At 45.1% G+C, this 24,219-nt stretch overlaps 2 protein-coding genes across 5 annotated transcripts in view; both read right to left on the bottom strand.

Moving 5' to 3' along the window:
- Window positions 1–5,305, bottom strand: part of LOC115481864 (gasdermin-A3-like) — a 44,270-nt gene extending 38,965 nt beyond the window's left edge. The window contains exon 1 of the mRNA XM_030221299.1: window positions 5,204–5,305. The gene's annotated coding sequence lies outside the window, so the exon portion shown is untranslated. The remainder of the gene's footprint in view (window positions 1–5,203) is intronic.
- An 11,854-nt stretch (window positions 5,306–17,159) lies between these two features.
- Window positions 17,160–24,219, bottom strand: part of GSDMA (gasdermin A) — a 31,549-nt gene continuing 24,489 nt past the window's right edge. For all 4 annotated transcript variants that reach the window (XM_030222002.1, XM_030222001.1, XM_030222000.1 and 1 more), the window contains 2 exons: window positions 18,081–18,154; window positions 17,160–17,532 (listed from right to left, as the gene is read on the bottom strand). In XM_030222002.1, the coding sequence (XP_030077862.1) occupies window positions 17,302–17,532; window positions 18,081–18,154 (305 nt within the window). In that variant the 3' untranslated portion in view covers window positions 17,160–17,301. The remainder of the gene's footprint in view (window positions 17,533–18,080; window positions 18,155–24,219) is intronic.

Below are 24,219 nucleotides of genomic sequence, written 5' to 3'. Positions count from 1 at the left end.
TCCTGCCCGAAGCAGGTCCTGGCACAGGGCCGTCCGCCCCCTCCTCGGAAGCCAGGAAGCCCTGTCCGCTCACAGCTCGCACCGACGCAGGCATGGGAGGCGGTTCCCTCACCTCCGGGCTGAGTTCCGTCTCAGGCAGCAGGGACGCTTCACCTCTCTCCGCCCCTCCCGACAGCAAGACTCCCGAACTCAGCTGGCTGCCTCCCACCACAACAAAGCGGTCCATCGTGCCCGAAGCGGGTCCCGCGAGTGCCCCAGGACCAGGCACCCGCTTACCCTTCCGCTTCGGCATTCCGCAGGTAAACGGGACTCAGGAAAACAAGCACCGCCGAGCAACCTCGCCGTCCTCCCTTCAGGCCGCCATCTTGGTCTCGGGGGGTGAGGGTGTTTAAGTGTGAAAGTTATCAGATGATAGTCAGAGAAGGGAAGAACAGGTGCAGAAACTGGAGAGTGAGTGGTTAGAGAAGAAGAAAAGATCAAGACAGTGGCTATTCTGGTGAGTAGTGGTAGTGGAGCACAGCTGAAGATTGAAAGAGGATGTTAAAGCGAGAAACTGAGAGGCATAAAAGAGTCAGAGGGATCATTAGCATGAATGTTAATATCCCCAAGAATGAGGGAAGGAGATGAAGGTTCAAGAAAGAAGGAAAGCCAGGAGTCAAAGTCAGTGAGAAAGGAAGAAAGGGACTTATCAGGGGGTCAATAAATGACTGCTACTCTGAAAGGTAGAGGAGTGAATAGACGGATGGAGTGGACTTTGAAGGAAGAAAAGCAGTGAGACTAAGGTAGAAGAAGAGGTTGAAATCTATAAGAGGGTGAAAGGAGTAGCCTGACACCACTTTCATGGCCAACCGGGCAAGGTGTATAGGAGAAAAGGTAACCTCCATGACACAGGGCAGCAACTGAAGCAGAGTCTTCAGGGCAAAGTCAAGTCTTAATTAGTGCGAGAGATGAAGAGGTCTTGGATGTAGGAAAGCTTGTTGAAGACAGAGTGAGCATTCCACAGGACACATGAGAAAAGCAGAGAAGGGAAGAACAGAAATTAGTTTGGAAACATTGTGGTGTGATCTGCACAAGTAGGGTGAGAACTGATTTGGAGGACCAGGATTGGGATTGGTATTCCCAGCAGAGTAGGAGAAGGAGCAAGAGAGTACAGAGAAGAGTAGGAGAGGCATGATGACAGCAGCGAAGATGAGATGCACTCAGACGGGATGGAGATGGTTGATTGAAAGGAAGAAAAGGAAAGAGGGTCGATAAATGACTGCTACTCTGAGAGGTAGAGGAGTGAATAGACGGATGGAGTGGACTTCGAAGGAAGAAAATCAGTGAGACTGAGGTGGAAGAAGAGGTTGAAATCCTGGACCTGGATTGACCACTGTTGGAAACAGGATGCTGGGCATGATTGACCTCTGGTCTTTCCCAGTATGGCAATACTTATGTACTAAATCTAGAAGAGGGTGAGAGGAGTAGCTTGACACCACCTCCATGTCCAACCGGGCAAGATGTATGGGAGCAGTGGCGTAGCCACAGGTGGGCCTGCGTGGGCCGTGGCCCACCCTCTTAGGGCTCAGGCCCACCCAACAGTAGCACACGTTTAGCGGTAGCTGGTGGGTATCCCAAGCTCCACCAGCTGAAGGGCTTCCCCTGATGTTAATGAAAATGCTACTTTTCACAAAACTAGCACCTGCACATGCTCAGTTTTCAGCGCATGCCTGCTGTAGACTGCCAAGGTGGAAAGAAGCGTTTTCCCACTAGCTGAGATATTTTTTTGGTGGTGGGGGGGGGGGGGGGGAGGGAGAACACTTGGTGCCCACCCACTTCTTCCCTAGGCCCACCCAAAATCTGTTGTCTGGCTATGCCCCTGTATGGGAGAAAAGGTAATCTCCAAGACACAGGGCAGCAACTGAAGCAGAGTCTTCAGGGCAAAGCCAAGTCTCAATTAGCGTGAGAGATAAAGAGGTTGTGAATGTAGGAAAGCTTGTTGGACACCACAACAGACCGCTGAACATCCCCTGTAAAATTTGGTGTGACTTTCCACTGGATTGATAGTCTGCTTGTCTGGCCTTAAGACTGAAGAGTTTCCACACATTTGACATTCTTGCATTAGTTCTTGAAGATTGTGATAAACACAGTGACTGCCCTACCCTGAGGTGACCGCCAGGGGGCGATCTCCTACAAGAGATCTGGTAAATGCCCATTCTGGTCACTAGAGGGAGCTCCAAGGGGATAGCTGAATATTTACCTGAAGGGCCAGTAGAGGGAGCTCCAGGGAGATAGCTGGGTAGGGAGAGAATTCTAGACCCAGATCTTTCTGGAACCAGAGGGGCGAGGTCTAAGGAGGTGGGGAGGTTTATTGGCCACCTCATAAAGAGCACCCTCCAAGATGAGAGGGGGTGACAAGAGGAGAGCCTGGAAAGCCTGCTGGAGGAGGAGTACCGGGAAGCTGGAAGGGAGAGAGAGAGAGAGAAGGAGACTCTAAAAGTCTAGGAAGGTACTTACCAGACTATGTTGTTGATGGACTTGCGAATTGTTTAAAATGAACTAACAGCCGTGGGGTGGAGGATAGGACCATAAGGTTAATGAGAGTGAAGAAGGTCCTATCCAGGGGTGGTGGCTGTTTTACACTGAGACCCCTATCTCTCAAAGTAAAGGGGCTCAGTGTATTTGCAAGCGAATGATAACGGGAAAGAAGTTGTTCCCCACAAGACTGAATCCAGGTACCAATAAATAATTTGCATATGTTGACTGCCTAATTTGCATATTTGTGGTCTGGAGAATCTGTGTGAGAGTCCCAGGGAAAGTACCATGGGTCACTGGCCGTGAACCAGAGGAGTGACTGAGGCACACGGGACATACCGAGGAAGGATTGCCAGCAGGAGGAAGGCATGGCAGAGCAGTCACCCTGAGTAAGGAAGGCGCCCCGGATATAGAGGTTGGTGCTTGCAAGTGATTGGGAGAGGACTAGCTGGAGTCCTGCTCGGGAGCCCTGGGGCCAGTATGGCTAGGTGGAGAGCAGGAAGTGCATGTGTCTGTATAAGCTGCTCAGTAGTCAGGACAGGAGCCACTAGAGGGCTTAGCACACCAAGCACCCCTGGGGGCTTTACAAGAAATTCAGAGTTTGTAAATAGTCGGGACAACAATAGACAATGATTTCAACTTTGTGAAAGCCTTCTCTGTAATTAGACAGCATAACAATAACAAAGATGAAGATCCAAGTGATGAATTAGCACTACTACTAATGCAGATGATAACAACAATGATGATGTAAAGCATTCTTTGCTATAAGGAAGTCAAGTGTTTCAGACAGAGATTCATTTGATCAATAGCAGCAGACCCAGTTAAAAGGCATCAGTAATACTGTGGCCTGGCCTGATTTGAGGGAACTTTTTAATCAGACTGAACAATCCACTTCTTACTAGTGCAGCTCTTGAATACCTTTTCAGCTGTGCTGGATTAATGACTCACAAGCGCACTCACATGAGAGAACTGTAGAGCAATAAAATTGTTAGGATAAAAAATGTTAACAATAGTTCATTCATTGTAGTTACGGTACTTTTTACTCAAAAAGTATTACACAGTGACTTTTTTAGGTACATTTTTTAGTGTGTTCTTCATTGTACTTTTACTTAAGTATTAAAATAAACATTTATTTTTTACATTTTCTTAAGTACTTTGATCAACACTGCCAAGACCTGACACCACTGCTCTTTGCTTTTACTTCTGCCAAAGATCTGGGAGGACAGCAGCAGCAGAATTAGGTATGGGAAAAGGAAGTGAGGGGGAACTTGGACCGAGGGGAAAGGGAATAGAGGGAGATGTGAAGGGGGAAATGAGCTGGAGCTGTTGGATGGGGCAAGGGAAGAGAGACTGGGAGATTCTGGACATGGAGGGAGAGGTGAAACAGGAGGAGATGTTGGACAGTGAGGAGAGGAAAGGGGTGGGAAGCAAAGAGAGAGGGGAATTACTGGAAACAGAGGAAGGAAAGATGCCTGTAGTGGAGGTAGGAAGGGGAGAGAGATGCTGGACATTGGTGGGAGGGGGGAGAGGAGAAGTGCTGGAAACAGATAGGGGAAGAAAGAGGTGGAGATGTTGGACAGGGAGGGGAGAGGTAAAAGAGGAAAAGATTCTGATGGGCAGGGGGTGGGAAGGGAAGAGAGAGAGGAACAGGTAGAGATGTTGGACTAGGGGCGTAGACATGGGTGTGCCTCTTCCCTCCTGCCATACCCCCCCCCCCCCCAAGGTCCAGCATTTCTCCCTCTCTCTCTTCTCTTACTCCCATCTATTCCTGGGTCCAACATTTCCCTCTATCCTCTTCATCTCCTGTGCATTTCTCCCTGCCTCTCATCTAACCCCATGTCCTAAATCTCTCCCTCTCTCCACCATTTCTCTTTCTCCATCTCTTGTACCCCAGATTCAACATCTCTCATTCCCTTCCCCACCATGCAGCATTCTCTCCCTTCCTGCGCCATGTCCAACATTTCTGCCTCTCTCCTACTGTCCACCATCTCTCTCTCCCTCCCTTTTGCCCAGGGTCCAACATTTCTCCCTCTCCCCCCCCCCCCATGCAGCATATCTCCCTTCCTTCCCTCCACCATCATGTGCAACATTTCTCCCTCTCTCCCTATGCACCATCAATCCCTCCCCTTCATCCCTATGTCCAACATTTATCCCTCTCACACCCCTCATCCCCTCCATGCACCATCTCTCTCTTCCCTCCACCCCATATACAAGATTTTTCTTGCCCTTCTCTACAGCATCCTTGAGCCACCAACAACTAAGCATGCGTGGGGTGCCGGCACCGGTGGCTTAGAGACATTGCTGATGCCTGCCAAGCTTGTTAAAAGAGTTTTAGCCACAGAGGAAATATTCAGCTGACAGAGCTTGAGGATCCTCATTAGCTAAAGTACTTATATTTTGAGGGGGGGGGGGCAGAGAAAATGTTGTGACCACCCAGTTTGGGCTTAGGTCTCCCCCAAAAATTGCCTTCTGGTTATGCCACTGTGTTGGACAGGGAGGGGAGAAGGTAAAACTTTTACCTTCAGAATCTCTTCCTTTTGTACAGTAAAGAGGAAGAGATTCTGCCGGGGGGGAGGAGATGGAAGGAATGGAAAACAGAGGGGGATGCTGCACATGGATTGGGCTTCTTGGGGGTTTCAGTTCAGTTTTCTCTATATACATGTCTTATTTCTAACTTGTGGTCACTTACCTTGTATTCGGTGACGTTCTCCTCAAGTTCTGCAGATATATGACCAAGGTGATTCTACTGGCATGCAATTTTTCTGTAGCTGTGCAAATCCTGCTTTGCCGATTAGAGGGTGTTCCTTCAGTGCAGTCTTTTGTGTGCTCTGTGAGATTGCAGAGGTGGGGTGGAGCCACTGAACTCACCTACAACTGACCTGTGTATGAATACTTTGATTTTCTCTAGAAAAGTGTGACACATCAGCCCATCAAAGGAAGTTACCTGCTTTTATAAGTGCTATATAAACCGCTGCTCCCTACAGTTGACCTGTGTATCAATACTTTGATTTTCTCTAGAAAAATGTGACTCATCAACCCATCAAAGGAAGTTACCTGCTTTCATAAGTGCCATATAAACCGCAGCCAACCCCCCCCCCCCCCAACACACACACACACACAAGTTCTCCCACCTTCCACCCATCTTAAAATCAGTTTCAAAATAACCCCCTAATATTTGCTCCTACTTTCTCTTTTCTCACCACAGCCTTTACTGGAAGCAAGGAGGTTTAAACTTCCTTGAATGGAAGAGCTGTTTGTTCATCACTTCCTCCTTCTTCCCCTTACTTAATCTTTACACATCACTAATTCTATCTGATATCCTGGAATGACAGCATCATAACCAAACTATGTAAGCCACATTGAGCCTGCAAATAGTTGGGAAAATGTGGGATACAAATGCAATAAATAAATAAATAAATAAATAAATAAATAAATCAGTTGCCACCTGCCATTCCCAAACATTGCAACTACAAACTCTAAACTGGAGAAAGACAGGAGAATCCCTGTTCTGTCCTCCGACAGCCTTACACTAGCTTATAGTGTGGCCCTAAGATGTGTTTAATGCTTTTACTGTTATTCTCACTTCTAAGGATTTGTACTGCTGCAGCCCTCACTGCAAATCCAGGAATAACATGTATAGAATGTTTGTACGTTTGGGAAGCTTGCCAGGTGCCCTTGGCCTGGATTGGCCGCTGTCGTGGACAGGATACTGGACTCGATGGACCCTTGGTCTTTTCCCAGTGTGGCATTACTCATGTACTTATGAGCAATGCATTGTGTGTAATGCAGTCACACCTGCCTGTCTGTATAAGGACTATTGGTCTATTGTGCTTCAAAGACCTCTTCTCTTTTTCAGCCAAGCTTGGCTCTTTTATCTATCTCATTTCCTGGTCATTCTTATTATCCCTGTCCTGAGAGGTCAGCCAGGTATGACCTCTCCCTCCAATAGAGGGCTGCCCTCTAGGACCATCCCTGCTACCTGATGGCAGGCTCTGTCCCTGTTGGTCCCTTTACCTCCTCCTCCCTGGGCCTGTGTGAGCCCCTTCTTGGCCTCTCCTGTTCCATGAGGCATTCTCCATCTTGCTTCAGACATTACTTGTCCTGCTAAACCTTTGTAATGAACTCGACTTTTACCTTGTTAATCTCCCTCTAATGAGATAATGCACCTTCCGGCCACCCAGCTCTGAACAACTTGTATCTGTCCAACTATTTTCCCTCCTCTGCAATAAAGCTGCCTTTCTACAGGCTTCAACCACTGATACAGCTCTCAGAATTATGGAGAGTCTCTGTTTCCTTGGGGCAATACTTCTGAACATCTAGATTTATTCAATAAAGGAAATCTCAGAAAATAAAGAAGCTTCAGGTGTGTGCTGGTATGCCAAGGTTATACTCCAGGATATTAAGCCTTTAGAGATATTAAGCCTTAAGAGGCCTGACAATCCCAGGGCAAAATGAACAGGGAAGAATCATGTAATCAAAGCATTCCTCCTCTTCATGCTTGATAAACTATACATGACCCCACACTGCTCTTTGCTTTTACTTCTGCCAGAGATCTGAGAGAACAGCAGCCGCAGTAGGTGTGGGAAAGGGAAGTGAAGGGGAACTTGCCCTGACAGGGAAGGGAACAGAGGGGGGGGGGAATGAGCTGAAGCTACTGGATGGGGCAAGGGAACAGACTGGTGGCCGGGTCCAATGCACAATGCTTACCATGCTAGCAACATCTGATTTAGGCTGGTTCTAGCCAGTTTAGCATTCATGTTATTCAGCGAGTAATACATGAAGGGGTTCTGCGTGGCTTTTAGCATTCACGGTTGCAGCCAACGATAATCAGATGCAAATGAATTACAACAAACTGATTAGTATTAAAATGAGCATTTTGAGTGATGCACAGAAAAGAGTGCCTACCTTTAATGTGCAAAATTTTATGGGAGGTCAGGAACAGTAGTTGTATGATGGCAACTTCTCAGAGGAGCAGTCTGCAGTCATATTTTAATACGATTTGTACATGTATGTTAAATATGTCATATGCATGTGTCCTGCATGTAACAGCACTGTGAACAAATTGTCTTGGAACAAAAAAGAGCTTCCATGGCATTCATAGCTGGAAAAAAAGCTACACACTGCTTTCATACGTGCACATATAAACAATAACACCCCCCCCCCCCCCGGGGTGCGAATGTTGTCGTGAAACCCTACAAAAAGAAACTGCAAAACAGTTGTCATGAAACTAAAAAACAAAACAAAAAAAAAGGCTGAAAAGTACATTGTAGAGGTGCGTCCACAAGCCTAGGACATGCGCCTATGATGCGGCTGTAGATTTGTTTTTTCTTAGGCTTGCGTATAGCATTGATGCTTAGTGAATGACTGTTCTATGCATGTGCTTGATGCTTTCCCTGCATATAGCATTAACGCTTACCGAGTGACTGTTCTTTGTTTTTTTTAAATAACTTTATTAAGCCAAAGATGAGGTCCAATACAAAAATGAATAGCCAATAATACAGCAAGTGAAACATTGTGGGGGAAAAAGAATAGTCAGCAAACGTTGCGTGCATAAGGCACAGAGCATCTCAGACATTAACACAATAGCAACCTCCCCTTGACCTTGTTTCATTTGTAATAAGAGAAAGTAAAAGCCCTCCAGCCCCCCACCACAATGAGCTCAGTCGAACAGACCTACCCAACTGTGTCCCCTGCTGCATGTAAGGTAGTATATCTGCTCCACAAGTCAAGATATTGATGAAGCCCCAGGGAAGTGGAAAGTCTGAGGTGTGTAAGCAATCAGCCTGCTATTTCGCGCACAAGGTTATGCCACACCATAAGTATAGGTGCATTAGCATCTGTCCAAGATTACACTTCTTAACTAGGAAAGTGGCCAACAAAATAAACTTACTTTGGGCATCAATAAATCCCTCCCTGTGCAACAAGACTGTGCTGCCCAACAGAAGGACTGAATAAGACCACTCAATATGACACTGCAGTGTGGGATCAACAGAGCAGGGCACTCAAAAAAGGACTGAAGAAAAGAACCAGGGAAAGCTTTGCATTTCACACAACTATATCATCCCACAAACCTATAGCTTTCCCTCTCTGCTTAGTAATGTGAACCCGATGGAGTACTCCATATTGAATGTCTTGCAAGATGGCATTAGATGTCACTCTGTAGAGCTCCTCAATTGCCATCCTCAACTGATCGCCCGAAAAATCCTCTGTCAGGTCCAAGCTCCATACCTGAGTAAGCTGACCCAAATATGGAACCTGTCTAGTGTCTCTTGCTATCTGATACCACTGAGAGAGTCTATTCAGAGTGGGAGGAAGGTGTATAAAATCTGGTCTATTTGGGTGAAAGCCACCTGAGCCCCCCCCCCCTCCCTGTTTTATTTCTAAGTCAAGTATGTAATCTCTCACCTGAAGATACGAAAACAAATACGTGTTAGGGACATTCTATGCACGTCTGATTTGATCAAAAGAAGGGAAGCTATCAGCCCCAAGAGTCGTAGATGCCACAAATAGCAGCACCTCCATCATCTCCACAACATAAAGACCACTGAATCCAAACCGGCTGGGAAGTCCAGATTACCCACTAAAGCTAGGAATGGACTTGCTCCTTCAGCTGCCCCCACATGACTCCTCCACCAAACCCAAGCTTTCCCCAAAGCAGTCAGAAACCTATTCTCATACACATTTCGCAACCCCCGAAGGGGCCAGGATTGATCATGCGGGGTACACCAACTTGTCCAAAGCTCAGCAGAGACATAGACACAGGTGCCCGAATGGATCTCATGGACCCATCTGAGAAGCACGGCCACATTGTACACCTGCAGATCCAGCAAAAGCACTCCTCTCTGATCCATGTTAAAAGTCAACTTGGTAAAAGAGATTCTAGGTCTCTTATGAAGGAACCAACTATACTCTGATACAAACTGCCCTCCCACCTAGCCACCCAGAGTGGAAGCATCTGTAAGGAATAAAGCAACTTGGGCAGAATGACCATCTTGATCAGTGTCACATGCCCCACAAAATTTATCGGGAGATCAGCCCAATGAGCACACAGCTGCTTCACAGCATCCAGCTTCTCCATAATATCCAGCTTCTCTGTTATGATCTTCCTATAAACCTAGTTGAGATCCATGCTAAGATGGACCCCTAAGTATTTAATGCCAGTATTAGCTCAGGACATAGGAAAATTGCTCATATGAAAACAGGTGCAAGAGTGTGTTGTAGGCAAAGCCTTGGATTTCCCAAAATTAATGTGCAGAGCTGGAAAGGACCCAAAATCTTGAATAATAGTCATTACCCATGTAAGTGTAGCTGAGGCATTATCAAACAGAGCATGTCATCCGCACAGAGATTGATGTGGTATTCTCACCCCCCCCCCCCAACCATTAGACCTATTAACGAAGGATCTTAGTGAATTTTAGCAGCTAAAGCCTCAAAAGTGTGAATGAACAAAAGAGGGGGGGGGGGGGAAGAGGGGACAGCCCTGCCATGTCCCCCTGCCCAAAGAGAGAGAATCTGAGGGCATTATTTATAATGATCTGCACTGTAGGATTACTGTAGAGAACCTTAACCCAGTCCAAAAAGGGTCTCTGAATGCCAAAGAGGTGCAGAACCCAAAACAGATACTCCCAAATTACCTTATCGAATGCTTTCTCCATGTCCAGGCTGGCCAGGATTGCAGCCCCCAAACGCCCTTCCTGGAGGATATGATTAAGTTTGAGGATATCAGCGGAAGCAAACCTACCCGACATGAATCCCACCTGATCCGGATGGATCAGCTGAGAAAGGAACCTACCCAAACGAGCTGCCAGAACAGCCGCAATGATCTTAACGTCCTGATTTAAAAGTGAGATCGAATGATAGGAACCCACTAGTTCTACATCCTTACCCGGCTTCATGATAACTGTTAATGTACACATGATTCAGCAAGGAACCCACGATTTGTGTTTCCCAGCAGGTCCTGTAAGATCTTATAAAACTAAATGCCCAGACCATCTGGTCCAGGGGCTTTAGCTAGTTTCAACTTTTTAATAACCCCCTGCACCTCCACTCCTTGCAAAGGGGCATTAAGCTTTGTTAACTGCTCCTGCAACGGGGAAGGTAAATCTAAGTTAGCAAAGAAAGCCCTACAATGATCTACAGAAGAAGAGCCTGTACCATAGAGGGAAGAATGAATTCCCGCTTAATCTCTGCCCAGTGGGTACACAAAACCCCCATGCTATTCTTGGTTCTGCAATATAGCTCTTAGCCCATCTCTGTTTCACCAATGAGGCGAGCAGCTTGCCCGTCTGATTGCCCCACTGATGCAAGCGGTATTTATAGAGTTAGACATTGTAAAGGGCACAGGAGTCCAACAGGGTCTGTTAGTCACTATGCATTCTACTATCTTCATTGTAACTCTCGATTCACACTTCTTCTGCTACCATCTGATCGATGACCGATCTTTAGTGTCCTAGGCTTTCTACCTTAACTTTCTGAATTCTCTCCTATGATCTCATTGTAAGCCACATTGAAACCAAACATGTTGGGAAAATGTGGGCTATAAGTGTCAAATAAATAAGTTAAAAAGGTGTTGAACAACCGCACTGGCAGGAAGTGTTGTTCAGTCTTGTGGCAAAACAGGGGACTTATGTCTGTGATGTCTTATGTGGATGTGTGACATATTTGTTCCTCAGTGCATTTCCCTTGCTTGGCCAGCAGTTGGTGTCTGTACTTTGTTTGTAAAGCTGTTGCAGAAATGGCCATTTCTTTTGTAGTAGCTAAAGATCGAAAACAATGTGGGAAAAACTTGAGAAATCTGTGTAATACGTTATTGAGTTGCTTGCTGATAATAAAAAGAATACCTGCAACTACTCACTGAAAGTCAAAGATAGAAATACATATGAATTGGTCTGGTCCAATATAGTGTACTGGCATGGTATAAAAGATAGATTGATATGGAAAAGAGAGAGCACCTGAGGGAGAAAACATCAGGTGAGGACAAAGCAGAACCTTGTCCAATAATATTTTGTAAAATAATTGATAGTAAATCAGTGGCTGAACCTCCGCAATACAGGAAGCTGAGGTGATGGTAATTAGAAAAACTGTTATCTAGCTTAGAAAGCTAGGTTGTGCCAATTGGAGACATTCAGACAGAAGAGTAATGAAGACTGATTGGGTCTGCAGGTATTGATTAGGGGAATCTCTGAAAATATTTGACTTCCTTATAGCAAAGAATGCTTTTATCATCGTCATTATCATGTGCATTAGAAGTAATGCTATCTAATTCATCTCTTGCCTCTTCATCTTCATTATCATTGTCATGCTGTCCAATTATACAGAAGGCTTTCACAAAGTTGGAATTATTGTCTGTTGTTCTAACAAATTTTCATCTGATGGCAGACTCTGAATACCTTCAAGAAATGATGCAAGAATATCAAATGTGTGGGAACCCTCAAGTCCAGATAGGGAGATTTCCTCTCTAAAGTCAATCCAGTGGAGAGTCACTCCAATGTAGAATTTTCCGTGGGACATCCAGCAGTCTGTTGTGATAGAGACATATCTGTTCAACAAGAATTGCAACCAGCTTCAGCTTCATCTCTGCTTCAGAGTGACCCAACTCATCACTGTTCTGTTTGGCTGGAGACCAGTTCAGCAAACACAGGCAACTCTGCTGAACAGCAAAATTTAAAATGAGATGATACACTGTTTGCATACCGAAGTTTGCACTAACAAAATCCTGTTCAAGGCTTTGCTGTTTTATTTGGTTTACTGAAGAATTGTCCTTTACATCTTCCTTCCACTCTTACTTTTTACTTTTAACTGCAAGCATCAGATGTAACTGAATAAAAGTAGCAAAAACTGTAGAAATGTTTACTTCAGTGAAAGTAACAAAAGTTATCCTGTACTTCGTTACAGAAGCTTCTTTAGTTGGGGTACCAGATTTAGTGCTTTATGTACATATTGAATCAACAAATTTAGCATGTGCTTTAGCCAAGCCTATCAACCTCACCTCTTGAGCAAAACTTGAAATCCTTTAGAAATGTATCCTTGAGCATTCAACACATTAGTTAGCCAATCAGTAAGGTTACATGACCTTACTGATTGGCTCACTAGCTGGTTACCAAATATCAGATGGCTCTGTACAATGATTGCAACCATGTTTGGATTAATTATGGCCCTAGTCTTGGGTTGGTGTTGAATACAATGTTGTTGCTCTATATATAGGTAACTGACTTGGGACTTACTGTCCAAGCCTACTGTTAAAATACTGGTACAACACACCATGATAGAAAAATCATGCACTCAGTGAGGAAAGCCAGAAGGGAGTATTAGGAATTAAATGTTAGAATGGAAAGCAAAATGAAAACGTGAACAAATGCTTTTCCTGCTGAATTGACAAGCCTGAATGTCCTGTCCAGATGCCAGATGTTATCTAGCCCATCTTGTAAATAAGGAAAAGAACAGGGATTTGAGATTGGAGTGGAGGAGTGGCCTAGTGGTTAGGGTGGTGGACTCTGGTCCTGGGGAACTGAGTTCAATTCCCACTTCAGGCACAGGCAGCTCCTTGTGACTCTGGGCAAGTCACTTAACCCTCTATTGCCCCAGGTACAAATAAGTACCTGTATATGTAAGCCACATTGAGCCTCCCATGAGTGGGAAAGCGCAGAGTACAAATGTAACAAATAAAATATACACCTTAGCTTTCATACCCTAAGATCCCTGATCATGCAGAAACAATGTTGAACTTGCTCTGATTCTCCAATGACCTGCTGATGATAGCAGAATATTATCCATAGTTTGTGTCTTTATGATCTATGATGTAAAACTGTTAACCTATGACTTAATGCTTTTCTAATAAAAGGGCGAAAGTGCTCAGCAAGCTGAGCCCGTCAGGTGTCATTTCATTGAGGTTACGCGATGGCTGTGACTCTGCTTCCAAAAGCTTTTGCCATTTTCTAGTAATTTTATATGTGAATTATTCTCTCTCTTGGCCTCATTTAGGGATAAGAAGTAAGAGCCGGGTGGGGTTAAGCAAACAAACATTTGTTGCTTTACTTTTACCAAAGTAATAATTTCACCAACTTTTACTCATTTTTCTCAGTTACATCTGATGTTTGCAGAAAAAGTGAAATCAGAAGCAAGATGTAAATGATGACTCCTCACTAAACCAAATGAAAAAGAAAAACCTGAAACAGGATTTTGCTATTGCAAACTTTACAAAAACAAATGCTGACCCTCTTTGCAAAAACCAACCAAGGAGAAATAACAGAACAAAAAGGGAAATGATCAGAGAAGTACCAATCAAGGGATATTTATTAAAAAAAGAATATACAGTCCAGCCGGAGGAAGTGACATCACTGTTAGAGAGAGCAGCCTAGGAGTGGAGCTCCGAAGCATGCTAACACTTTCTATATAAAACTCTCTTTCCAGCTTTTCTGCGAAAGTAGTAGCAGTCTGACCAGAAGCTTAACAGTTGGAGCTTTGGGTCGATGGCGGCTAAAACCTAGCAAATGAACATTAAAGCATTTTCTCACACTGCGACTCTGCAGTCAGCGCGGCCACAATCTAAGATGGTAGTCAAGAATATCAGGATTGGACTGAGGCATTACAGTGGAAATGGGTCCGTTATCAATTGCTGGACCCAGTTGGGTTAGCTTTTACTGAGGCAGGGTAGGTAGCATTACCAAGCCCAGACTGTGAAGCGCCTTTCTAAGCAGTTTGAGGAGGCTGGGATGTCAACAGCCTCTTCTCCTAGTAGATCTCAAGAGGGTCAGGCCCGTCACACAACCTTGGATGGAATGTTGGAACCTCCTCGCTAGAGGTGGGAAACTCACGAGGCCACGAATATGATGTTAAGGGGCACTACTGCAGGACCCAGTACTTCTTGATCTACCATGTCAGTTTGTTTGTGCTGATTTTGTTAATCTGTTGTGACTCAGGGGTATTTGGGAACCCCTATTTTTGAAGGGGAGTCTCCAAAGCTTTTCCTATACCATTTGCTTAGGGGGAATGTTGGTTGCTTCCTCATTGATTCCTACTACATAGTGGTGAGAGTATGTATGATTAGGGTGGGTGGGCAAGGGTGGGGGTAGGAGGGAGTTGGTGGTTGGAGGTGGGATGCCTAGGATATGGGTCATGGAGGGGTAGGTGGGTTTGGATTACATAGAGTGTATGGAGGGATCAACAGCAGCACAGTATACTTGTTACTTATGGGGGTAGTTTGGGATTATGGTGGTTTTCCGAGATGGGAGGGGGTGTTTGTTTTGCAAGGCGTGGAGGGGCATTTTTGAAAGGAACGTCCAAGTTCCAATTTGGATGTCCTTGCAAAATGGTGAAATCCAGGGGCGGGGAAACCCATATTTTCGAAACAAGATGGACGTCCATCTTTCATTTCAAAAATGCCGTCAGGGACGTCCAAATCCTTAAATTTGGACGTCCCTAGACATGGACATTTCAGACTTTCGGCGATTTTGGAAACCAAAGAGGTCCATGCCAAAAACATCCTAATGCAAGCCATTTGGGTGTGGGAGGAGCCAGCATTTGTAGTGCCCTGGTCCCCTTGACATTCCAGGACACCAACCGGGCACCATAGGGGGCACTGCAGTGGAATTCATAAAATGCTCCCAGGCACATAGTTCCCTTACCTTGTGTGCTGAGCCCCCCCCCAAACCCCACAACTGTACACTACTACCATAGCCCTTACAGGTGAAGGGGGGCACCTATATATGGGTACAGTGGGTTTGTGGTGGGTTTTTCAGAGCTCGCTGTTTCCTCCACAAATGTAACAGGTAGGGGGGTATGGGCCTGGGTCCGCCTTTCTGAAGTGCACTGCAGTACCCATTAAAACTGCTCCAGGGACCTGCATACTGCTGTTATGGACCTGAGTATGACATCTGAGGCTGGCATGACATATTTTTAAAGATGTTTTTTGAGGGTGGGAGGGGTTTAATGACCACTGGGGGAGTAACGGGAGGTCATCCCTGATTCTCTTCGGTGGTCATCTGGTCATTTTGGGAACCTTTTTGTGCCTTATTCATAAAATAAACACGTCCGGGTAAAAATGTCTAATTTTACTTTAGGATGTCCCTGCTTTTTTCAATTATGGCTCAAATATGTCCAAGTGTTAGGCACGCTCAAGTCCCGCCTTCACCAAGCCTCCAGCATGCCTCCTTGAAATTTGGAAGTCCTTGCAACAGACTTCAGTTAGAGACGTCCAAAATCGGGTTTCGATTATACCGATTTGGACATCTCTGGGTGATGGACGTCCATGTTCATCCATCTCTTTTGAAAATGAGCCTGTTAGTGACTTTCACTTTGGATTGTGATAGAGATTTCGTTTGAAATTGTATTTCTGTCACCTTAATGCTCAATTTTTAGGTTCTAATATACATATATTTCCTGGTTTGTCGCAAATGGTACAGAAGCTTAGGAAAGAATTCTTAGCTCTTAGGCTTGGAGTTCTGGATTTAGATACTACTTTTATGTTGAAATTTCCTGTTAGATGGTGCATTACATATCAGTTAAAAATTGTTCTCTTTTTTTGAACCTAAACAATTGATTGATCTTCTTAAAGCCAGGGAAGGTGTTGGTGTATTAGTGAGTCCTAACATTCAACCATTAGAGTAGTGCAAACCGGCTGTAGATTTCTGTTTAGTTTGCTCTGCTTTTTGATATATTGTATTTTCTTTATTAGATTTCCCTTTGACCCCTTAAAATATTGTGGACTAAATATGGATGTAATTTTTCCTTTTGTTTAGCTGGATACTTGATTGCTTTTCCGATCTTCAAGTTTATGATATATGTATAATTGATATTTATGGATTAAATAAATAAATAAATTTAAAAGAATCAGGACATCGTTGCCACCACCTAGAAAGAAATTAATCTTTCAGATATATAAATTACTACTTGATAAAGATCAGGATTGGTTACTAGCCTGGCTCTTGTGCACAGATTGAACTCTGACCTGTCTTTAACATTAGAAAAGGCAGATTGGCTGAGACTTGGGATCTGCCTATGAGGGGTTTCTACAGGTATGAAATACTTTGTGTGATTTGGCGGTGCTAGTCCCCTGTGCTGGAGGGCAGGTGGCATTCAGGTCATTTTTTTAAAACATGTGCTGGACATGTAGTATTGTGAGTGGATTCTGATTGGAGGTCCCTGCTATTAGAGGCCATAATGGGACTTTCTTCTGAATTTAAACCACAGCTGCATCTTCTTGGTAGGTGGAAGACTTTACAAATGACTAGTTTCAAGTTTCAAATTTATTTATGCATTGTCTTTCTGTAGTATAATCAAAGTGGTTTACATATTGCATTCAGGTACTTTCTCTGTCCCTAGTGGGCTCACAATCACAAGTTTTGTACCTAGGGCAATGGAGGGTTAAGTGATTCACCCAGGATCACAAGGAGCCACAGTAGGAACTGAATCCTATTCCCCTGGAGCCCACTCCATTAACCATTAGGCTACTCCTCCCCTTATTTGATATACTGCCTTTCAGACAGCCATCACGCATCTTCCACATTTTTGTCAAGACTAGTTACCTGCACTGGAAGGTAGTGATGACTGATGTGGCAGTGGAGTAGCTCACCATGTCCTTAAAAAAAACATTTGGAGATCTGGAGCCCCTACTGGGACTAGTGCCAGGAGCACGCAATGGAATCTGATTGAGATTGTTTTATTTGGGGAGGGAGAACTTGGAATACAATGCAAAGTGTTGCAGTCCAATGTGCTTTGTAGTGTTTGTCTTATGGTTAAAGTAAAAACAAGCCAAACCTCAATTATGAGAACACCTGGAAGGATTTCCTTTTATGCAGAACTTAGCTTTGGTTTAGTGGAAAGGGAACGTAAGCTCAGCCTGTGTAACAGACATAGTGCAGCATAGAGAGCTATGGCATATGACTGCACCATCAAGTTCCAGGATTCAGATGCCCCTCCATTTGCTTCCAGGATTGGTCTGGGTCTGGACTCTCCAATGGTTATCTGGCAATCATCATGTTCTTCACTGGAAATGAAGTTCTCTGCCAAGAGTGTCTCCACCTTCATAAAACAAGAATGAGCAGTCAGGGAGAGGGCTCTGAGCAAGGTTGCAACATACACGTAATGTCTCTAGAACCTTCTGCTTCTCTGATCCCTCCCCCCCCCCTTTACAGCTGCCTAAGGTCTTTCACCTGCACTGATCACCAGCCCCAGACTGGAAAACAGCAGCAAGAGCCAAGAGTAATAAACTGCTTTTTACAGAAAAACAAATGTAGCTGGTAAATGTCATACACAGAGCATTTTGCTGATAGGAGGCATTGGCTCTATCTTCCAAAAGTAGGGTGCATAATATTATCCTACAGTTACACCTCCTAAAGACCAGGTGTCACCCAGTTTTAATCTTCCCAACATATTTGAAACATAACTGTAGGAACGGAAGATTCATCTCCACCCATCAGTAAAACAGTGCACCTCATCCTTCACTTATGGCTCTAATATTCTTGACAGGGTAAAAAATAGGATCCCAGAATTATGTTGGGTGGGTATTAAACCCCAGGACATATCTAAGTTGCCCCACATACCCTGGGATTCCTAGGTGTACAACTCACCTGGGTCAGCTGATGCTCTGTATTCTGCTTCTCCACAGACTCCACCAGCATAGATACCCCGTCTTCATCTAGCCCTGGAAAAATCAAACAAACCTTCTGAAAAATACCCCTCATTTTTAGTTCATCCATCTCTTCCCTTCCCTCTCCCCCCCCCCCCCCCTCCCCAGTTACAAAAACTGAAAAAAGTATAATGTTAGATGTGTTGTGCTGGCTTAGAATGAGGATCCACCAAGGTAATGAACCTTTCTCCACTTTTGGCCCCCAGAAAGCACTCAGCAGATTCCAGACCCATTCCTTATTCTCTTTGCCAGGGACCAGCAATGGCTTTCCCAAAGCTTACCTGGCTAATTATGGACCGTTCCTCCTGAAACTTGTCTAAACCCTTTTTACACCCATCTAGGCAAATCCTTTTACCACATCCTTCGGCAACAAATTCCACTGCTTGATTGTTTATTGTCTCAAGAAATACTCTCTCTCTGATTTGTTTAACTCTGGTACCTGTTGGCTTCCTGGAGTGTCCCTTAGTCTTAGTGATAAATAACCATCCCCTATTTACCTGTTCCACCTCACTCATGACTTTAGAGATTTCTCAGCCATCTTTTTTTCAATCAGGTTAGTTTTCCTCCATAGGGAAACTGTTCTGTGCTCTTTTATTTATTTATTTATTTATTGCAATTGTATCCCACATTTTCCCACCTATTTGCGGGTTCAGTGTGGCTTACAATACATTGTATTGATGGAAATACAATTTGTTACAACTCGATTATGGGTTACATTGTGAGGAGTTAGGTTAGGACAAAGTCAAAGTATCATTAAGGGAATAAACAAGGAAAAGAACGGTGGAACAGTGGAAGAACAACGGATGCTGATAAGGCAACAGGACAATAGTAAGAGAACATTCGGGTATAACATTCTATCTGTAAATTGAGGTTTAAATGTGATAAAATTACTGGGGATGAGAATATAGAAGAGAGTGTATTGATGCATTGCTAACTGTGTGTGTGTAATTCATTTGTTTTGATCCTTTCAATAGATTTTTTCAAAGAGATGAGTCTTTAATAGTTTGCGGAAGTCGGTTAGTTCATAGATCGTTTTCAGGTTGCGTGGTAGTTTATTCCAGAATTGCGTGCTCATGTAGGAAAAGGTTGATGCGTGCAGCACTTTGTATTTTATGCCTTTGCAGTTTGGGAAGTGGAGGTTGAGGAAGGTTCGGGATGATCTTTTGGCGTTTCTGGGTGGTAGGTCTATTAAGTCAGACATGTAGGCTAGGGCTTCACCATGGATGATTTTGTGGACTAGTGTGCATACTTTGAAGGTGATGCGTTCCTTGAGTGGCAGCCAGTGTAGCTTCTCTTGTAAGGGTTTCGCACTTTCATATTTTGGTTTCCCGAAGATGAGTCTGGCTGCTGTGTTTTGGGCTGTTTGAAGTTTTCTCAGTATTTGTTCTTTACATCCTGCGTATAGTGAGTTGCAGTAATCCAGATGGCTGAGTACGAGTGATTGCACTAGGCTGCGGAAGACGGATCTTGGGAAGAATGGTCTTATTTTTTTCAGTTTCCACATGCAGTAGAACATCTTTTTGGTTGTGTTGTTTGCGTGAGTTTCAAGTGTAAGGTGGCGGTCGATAGTGACTCCAAGGATTTTTAAAGTTTCTGAGATTGGAAGATTTAGTGTTGGTGTGTTTAGAGTGGTAAATTCATTCGTGTTGTATTGGGAGGTAATTGGGAGGTAAGTATCAGGCATTGAGTTTTTTCTGCATTCAGTTTCAATCGAAATGCATCTGCCCAGGTGTTCATGATGTGTAAACTTTGGTTGGTTTCATTGTAGATTTCTTTGATGTCTTGTTTGAAAGGGATATATATTGTCAAATCGTCGGTGTATATATGTGGGTTAAGGTTATGGTTTGCTAGTAGTTTTGCCAAGGGTATCATCATTAGGTTGAAAATAGTTGGGGAGAGGGGTGATCCTTGCGGTACTCCACATTCTGGTGTCCATGAGGCAGACGTAGTTGAATTTGATGTGACCTGATATGATCGCAAGGTTAGGAACCCCTTGAACCAGTTTAGGACATTGCCTCCGATGCCAAAATATCAAGTATGTGTAATAGGATTCCGTGGTCAACCATATCGAAGGCACTTGACATGTCAAATTGTAGGAGGAGTATATTGTTGCTGGTTGCAATCAGTTGTTTAAATTTAGTCATTAGGGTAATTAATACTGTTTCTGTGCTGCGATTCGATCGGAATCCTGATTGGGCATCATGCAGTATTGAGAACTTGTTTAGATAGTTTGTGAGTTGTTTTGTTACCATCCCTTCGGTTATTTTGGTTATTAGTGGTATAGATGCTACTGGTCTGTAATTGGTTATTTCACTTGCGCTTTTCTTTGTGTCTTTGGGTATTGGGGTAAGTAAAATATTTCCTTTTTCCTTTGATCATCCTTCTCTGGACCTTTTTGAGTTCTGCTATATCTTTGTTGAGATATGGTGACCAGAATTGTATCATGGGCAATGACTTAGGGACTTGGTCCTGTGTCTAGCTTGTGCATGCTGCCAGATGGGATCTCTCTGAACTCGCTTCATTATTTGAAGGTACACACTTAATGTAGTCCGACATCATACCTTGTTGGCGATACATGGACCTGAAGACGTGGGGGTGGGGAAGGAAGGCATATAGACAGCTGGGAGTGTGGACCTATGAGTTGGGAGGATCACACATAAGGCATAATTGGGTAGATCCTGAATACAATGATGTATTGGAAGGATGGGGTACATTTGTCAGAAATAGGAAAAGACCTTTTAAACAGCAATCTGCAGGAAGCATTGGCGAGAGTGTTCTGAGGCAGCTACAATATGTCAGGCACAGGCTGCAGCTAATTGTGGGAGAGCCCAGGACAAGTCTGGAGGACTACCCCAGGCTGGCAGTGGATGTACCCGAGCCAGAAGGTGAACTAGATAAACTAGAGGACAGATTGACTGTGAGAGGAATGCCCTCAGTGGACTGGCGCCTCATAGTACAGCCAGTGTACCCCATAAACAAACCACACCTCACACTGGGACCTGTTTGGGTGCAGGATGGGGCCGCTTTGATTACAGTGGGTGCCACTCCCCACTGCACTTCTGGGCGGAGAAGACGGCCCTGCTGGGTCACATGGCAGGCCCTTATGGTTCTGTTGATGTAAACATATTAGCTGGTTAAGGTACTTGGTTTGTTTTCTTACATGTTTATGTATTAATAAAGCTGTGGCCGAATGCTATTCTCAATAAAAAGCTGAGTGTCATGTCAATCATTTGGGTGAAGTTATGCCTTCTCCTGTTAAGAAGTTAGGGATGAGGCATTTGTACATAGGTGGCAGGGCAGGGGAGGGTTATGGCTGCCTATATTATTTAAAAAAATAAAATGCTGACTGCCAGGTAGTATCTAAAATCAAAAACCCTGAAGCAGCCTCACAACCAGGAACGTAGCCAGACCTCGGTGGGAGAGAGGTCCAGAGCCCGAGGTGAGGGGGTACATTTTAGCCCCCCTGTGCCACCGACCCCCCCCCCCCCCCACTATCAACTACCTCTGCCGCCGCCCCTCCTCCGCCACCACTGCCGCCAGGTACCTTTGGTGGCGGGGGTCCCCAACCCCATTCAGCGCCGGTCTCCGGCGCGTTCGCTGATCTGTTTCTGTGTCTTGACTCCTGATGTCCTGCACGTCCGGCGCTGAAGAGGGCTTTGGCTGGTGGGGGGCTGGGGACCCCCACCAGCAAAGGTATCTGGTGGCAGCGATGGCAAAGGAGGGTCAGCGGCGGTGGCGGGAGGGGGGGGTCAAAAGTGGCGGGGAAGAGTCAGCGATGGGGAGTTGAAAGTAGGGGGGCCAGGATTAAATCTGTGGGGGCCCATGCCCCCCCCCCTAGCTATGCCCCTGCTCACAACTAGAACAGAGAAGTTATTCAGAAGCAGCAGAAACACTGCTCCTCGCTTTCTTAGTCTTCCCAGTCTGCCATTGTCTCAACTTAGCTTTCACTGCTGGTGCCACTGTTGAAGGAATGCCACAACGCATCCAGAGGATAAACCCAGTGCTTCTTGTCAGTCAGTGCAAAACTTAAAACAAAAAGGAAATGCCCACAAGTATTGAACTTTTTCTTTAACAAGGATGTCCAGTCCTGGTTTCATAACCTTACAATTTGCAGTATAAATACACAGACATCTTGGAAAACTTCAATCGGAGCCTCATTATAAAGCAATTGCAAGGTCTTGCAAGCTTGGCACAATCAGTGCTTCTTGTCCACAGAATAGCTGATAAACCTCACTATAATGTCCTGTGGGTTTATTGTTTGGGGGGAGGGGGTCACCAACGCTCTTATGCACTTTTTCTATTGCCACCTCTGATTCTTTCCCAAGCATGGAGCGGGGCAAAGATGCCGTATAATCACTTCTACGTTCTCTTGATTACCTCCTTCTGGTACCCCTGGAAATGGAAGTTCTTCCACCTGCCCTGATTTTCAAGATTGTTTATTGTATATATGGTCAACAACTTTATTATCCAATTGATCCGTACAAGCCTAGGTCTCCAAAATACCTTCTGCATGTTCCTCTGCCCTGGTTTCCAAGTCTTCCAACTCATGCAAATCACTGCACACCATTTTAGTTCTGACAAGAATCACCCCCCCCCCCCCCCCCCTCCACATGCCTTTAATTCTTCCTGCTGTTCTCTTAGGTATTCTTTAAGCTTGTGAGATAGACCTCTGTTCCTGTCCACCTTCACCATTTCAACCACTGATGTGTCCAACTCAGCATCTGAGGTCGCTTCAAGGATCGGGAAAGTATGGCACAAGAGTCTTACAGCCAAATCGCATGGCTGGCTTGCCAGAGTCCTTCATAGTGGCTATTCTGAGCTTATGAGCTATCGCTCAAACTGTGCACCTGGGGTGTAGCCAGACCTCGAGGTGAGAGGGGGCCAGAGCCCAAGGTGGGGGGGCACATTTTGGTCCCCGCCACCTCCCCCTCTGCTGCCCACTGTACATCTTGGCTGGCGGGGGTCCTCAACCCCCACCAGCTGACGAGTTCATCCAGCGCTGGTCTCTGGCGCCGATGCATTGCCTGCCCTGCTCTCTCTTCCCCTCACATCCAGCACGCCCCTTTTACTGGAACTGAATTTCACTAAAAATAATGTGCCCAATGTGAGGGGAAGAGAGAGCAGGACAGGCCGCCGCAGACAAATGCTGGACGAAGTCTTCAGCTGCTGGGGGTTGGGGACCCCCGCCAGCCAACCAGGGGCCCAGAGCATATTTGGGGGGGGGGCCCAGGCCCCTGTGGCCCCACCTAGCTACGCCACTGCTGTGCACCCACAGATGATGTGTTACAGGGATAAGTTGAAGGTCAGTGTCCAAGGATTAACTGATTATTCAACAGGGTAAGGAAGGAGCAAAAGGATAAAGCCTCCATACAGGATGATGTCATCACTTCCTCCCCAATGCTATGCTGAAACACTGTAGTTTGTTTAGACATGCTTTTGGCTAGTTTACAACACATATTTATCCAAGCTTAGAAGGTAAAAGTACAAGAATGTACTAATTGTATGGGTCATGAAATTAATCTAAAAGGAGGTTACTGGGAAAATGAAAAGTAATGATGCAGGTGCAGGATGAGGTAAGACATGGAGAAATGTAGATGGGAAACTGAGCAGATAGACCATATAAGGGAATAGATAATTAGACAAACAGCTTAGGAATTGATCTAATGGTGAAAGAAGGTATAAAATAACAGGGGAACTTGTATAGAGACAACAAGCTCCTGCTTGTGTGCAGTGGCATAGCGAGGGCGGCTGCCACCCGGGGCAGTTCACCGCTGCACATCTCCCCCTGGGTGCAGCATGACCCGCCCCCTCGGTGCATCATCCAAGCCCCCCTCCCCCGAGTGCATTCTTGCCTGCCGTGTGCTACGCCACTGCTTGTGTGTTTGATTTTTTTTTCCTGTGTGCTGGATTAATCTCCTGGATGTTGTCTCCTTGCAAGTAATAAAGCTGCTTTAAGCCTGACTTGGTCTCGTGGTGTTCGTGAGTATTGGTAAATTCTTTTAACAGTTGTACTGCCATCTCCATGTTGTGATAAAGTCACCTCCAGGATAGTTGGGTTAAGGCAGTTTCAGTCTGAACTA

This window comes from Microcaecilia unicolor, chromosome 12, assembly GCF_901765095.1.
Source record: "Microcaecilia unicolor chromosome 12, aMicUni1.1, whole genome shotgun sequence".
Lineage (NCBI taxonomy): Eukaryota > Metazoa > Chordata > Amphibia > Gymnophiona > Siphonopidae > Microcaecilia > Microcaecilia unicolor.
The sequence above is the reverse complement of the archived record's forward strand: the minus strand, read 5'-3'. Positions and strand labels throughout refer to the sequence as shown.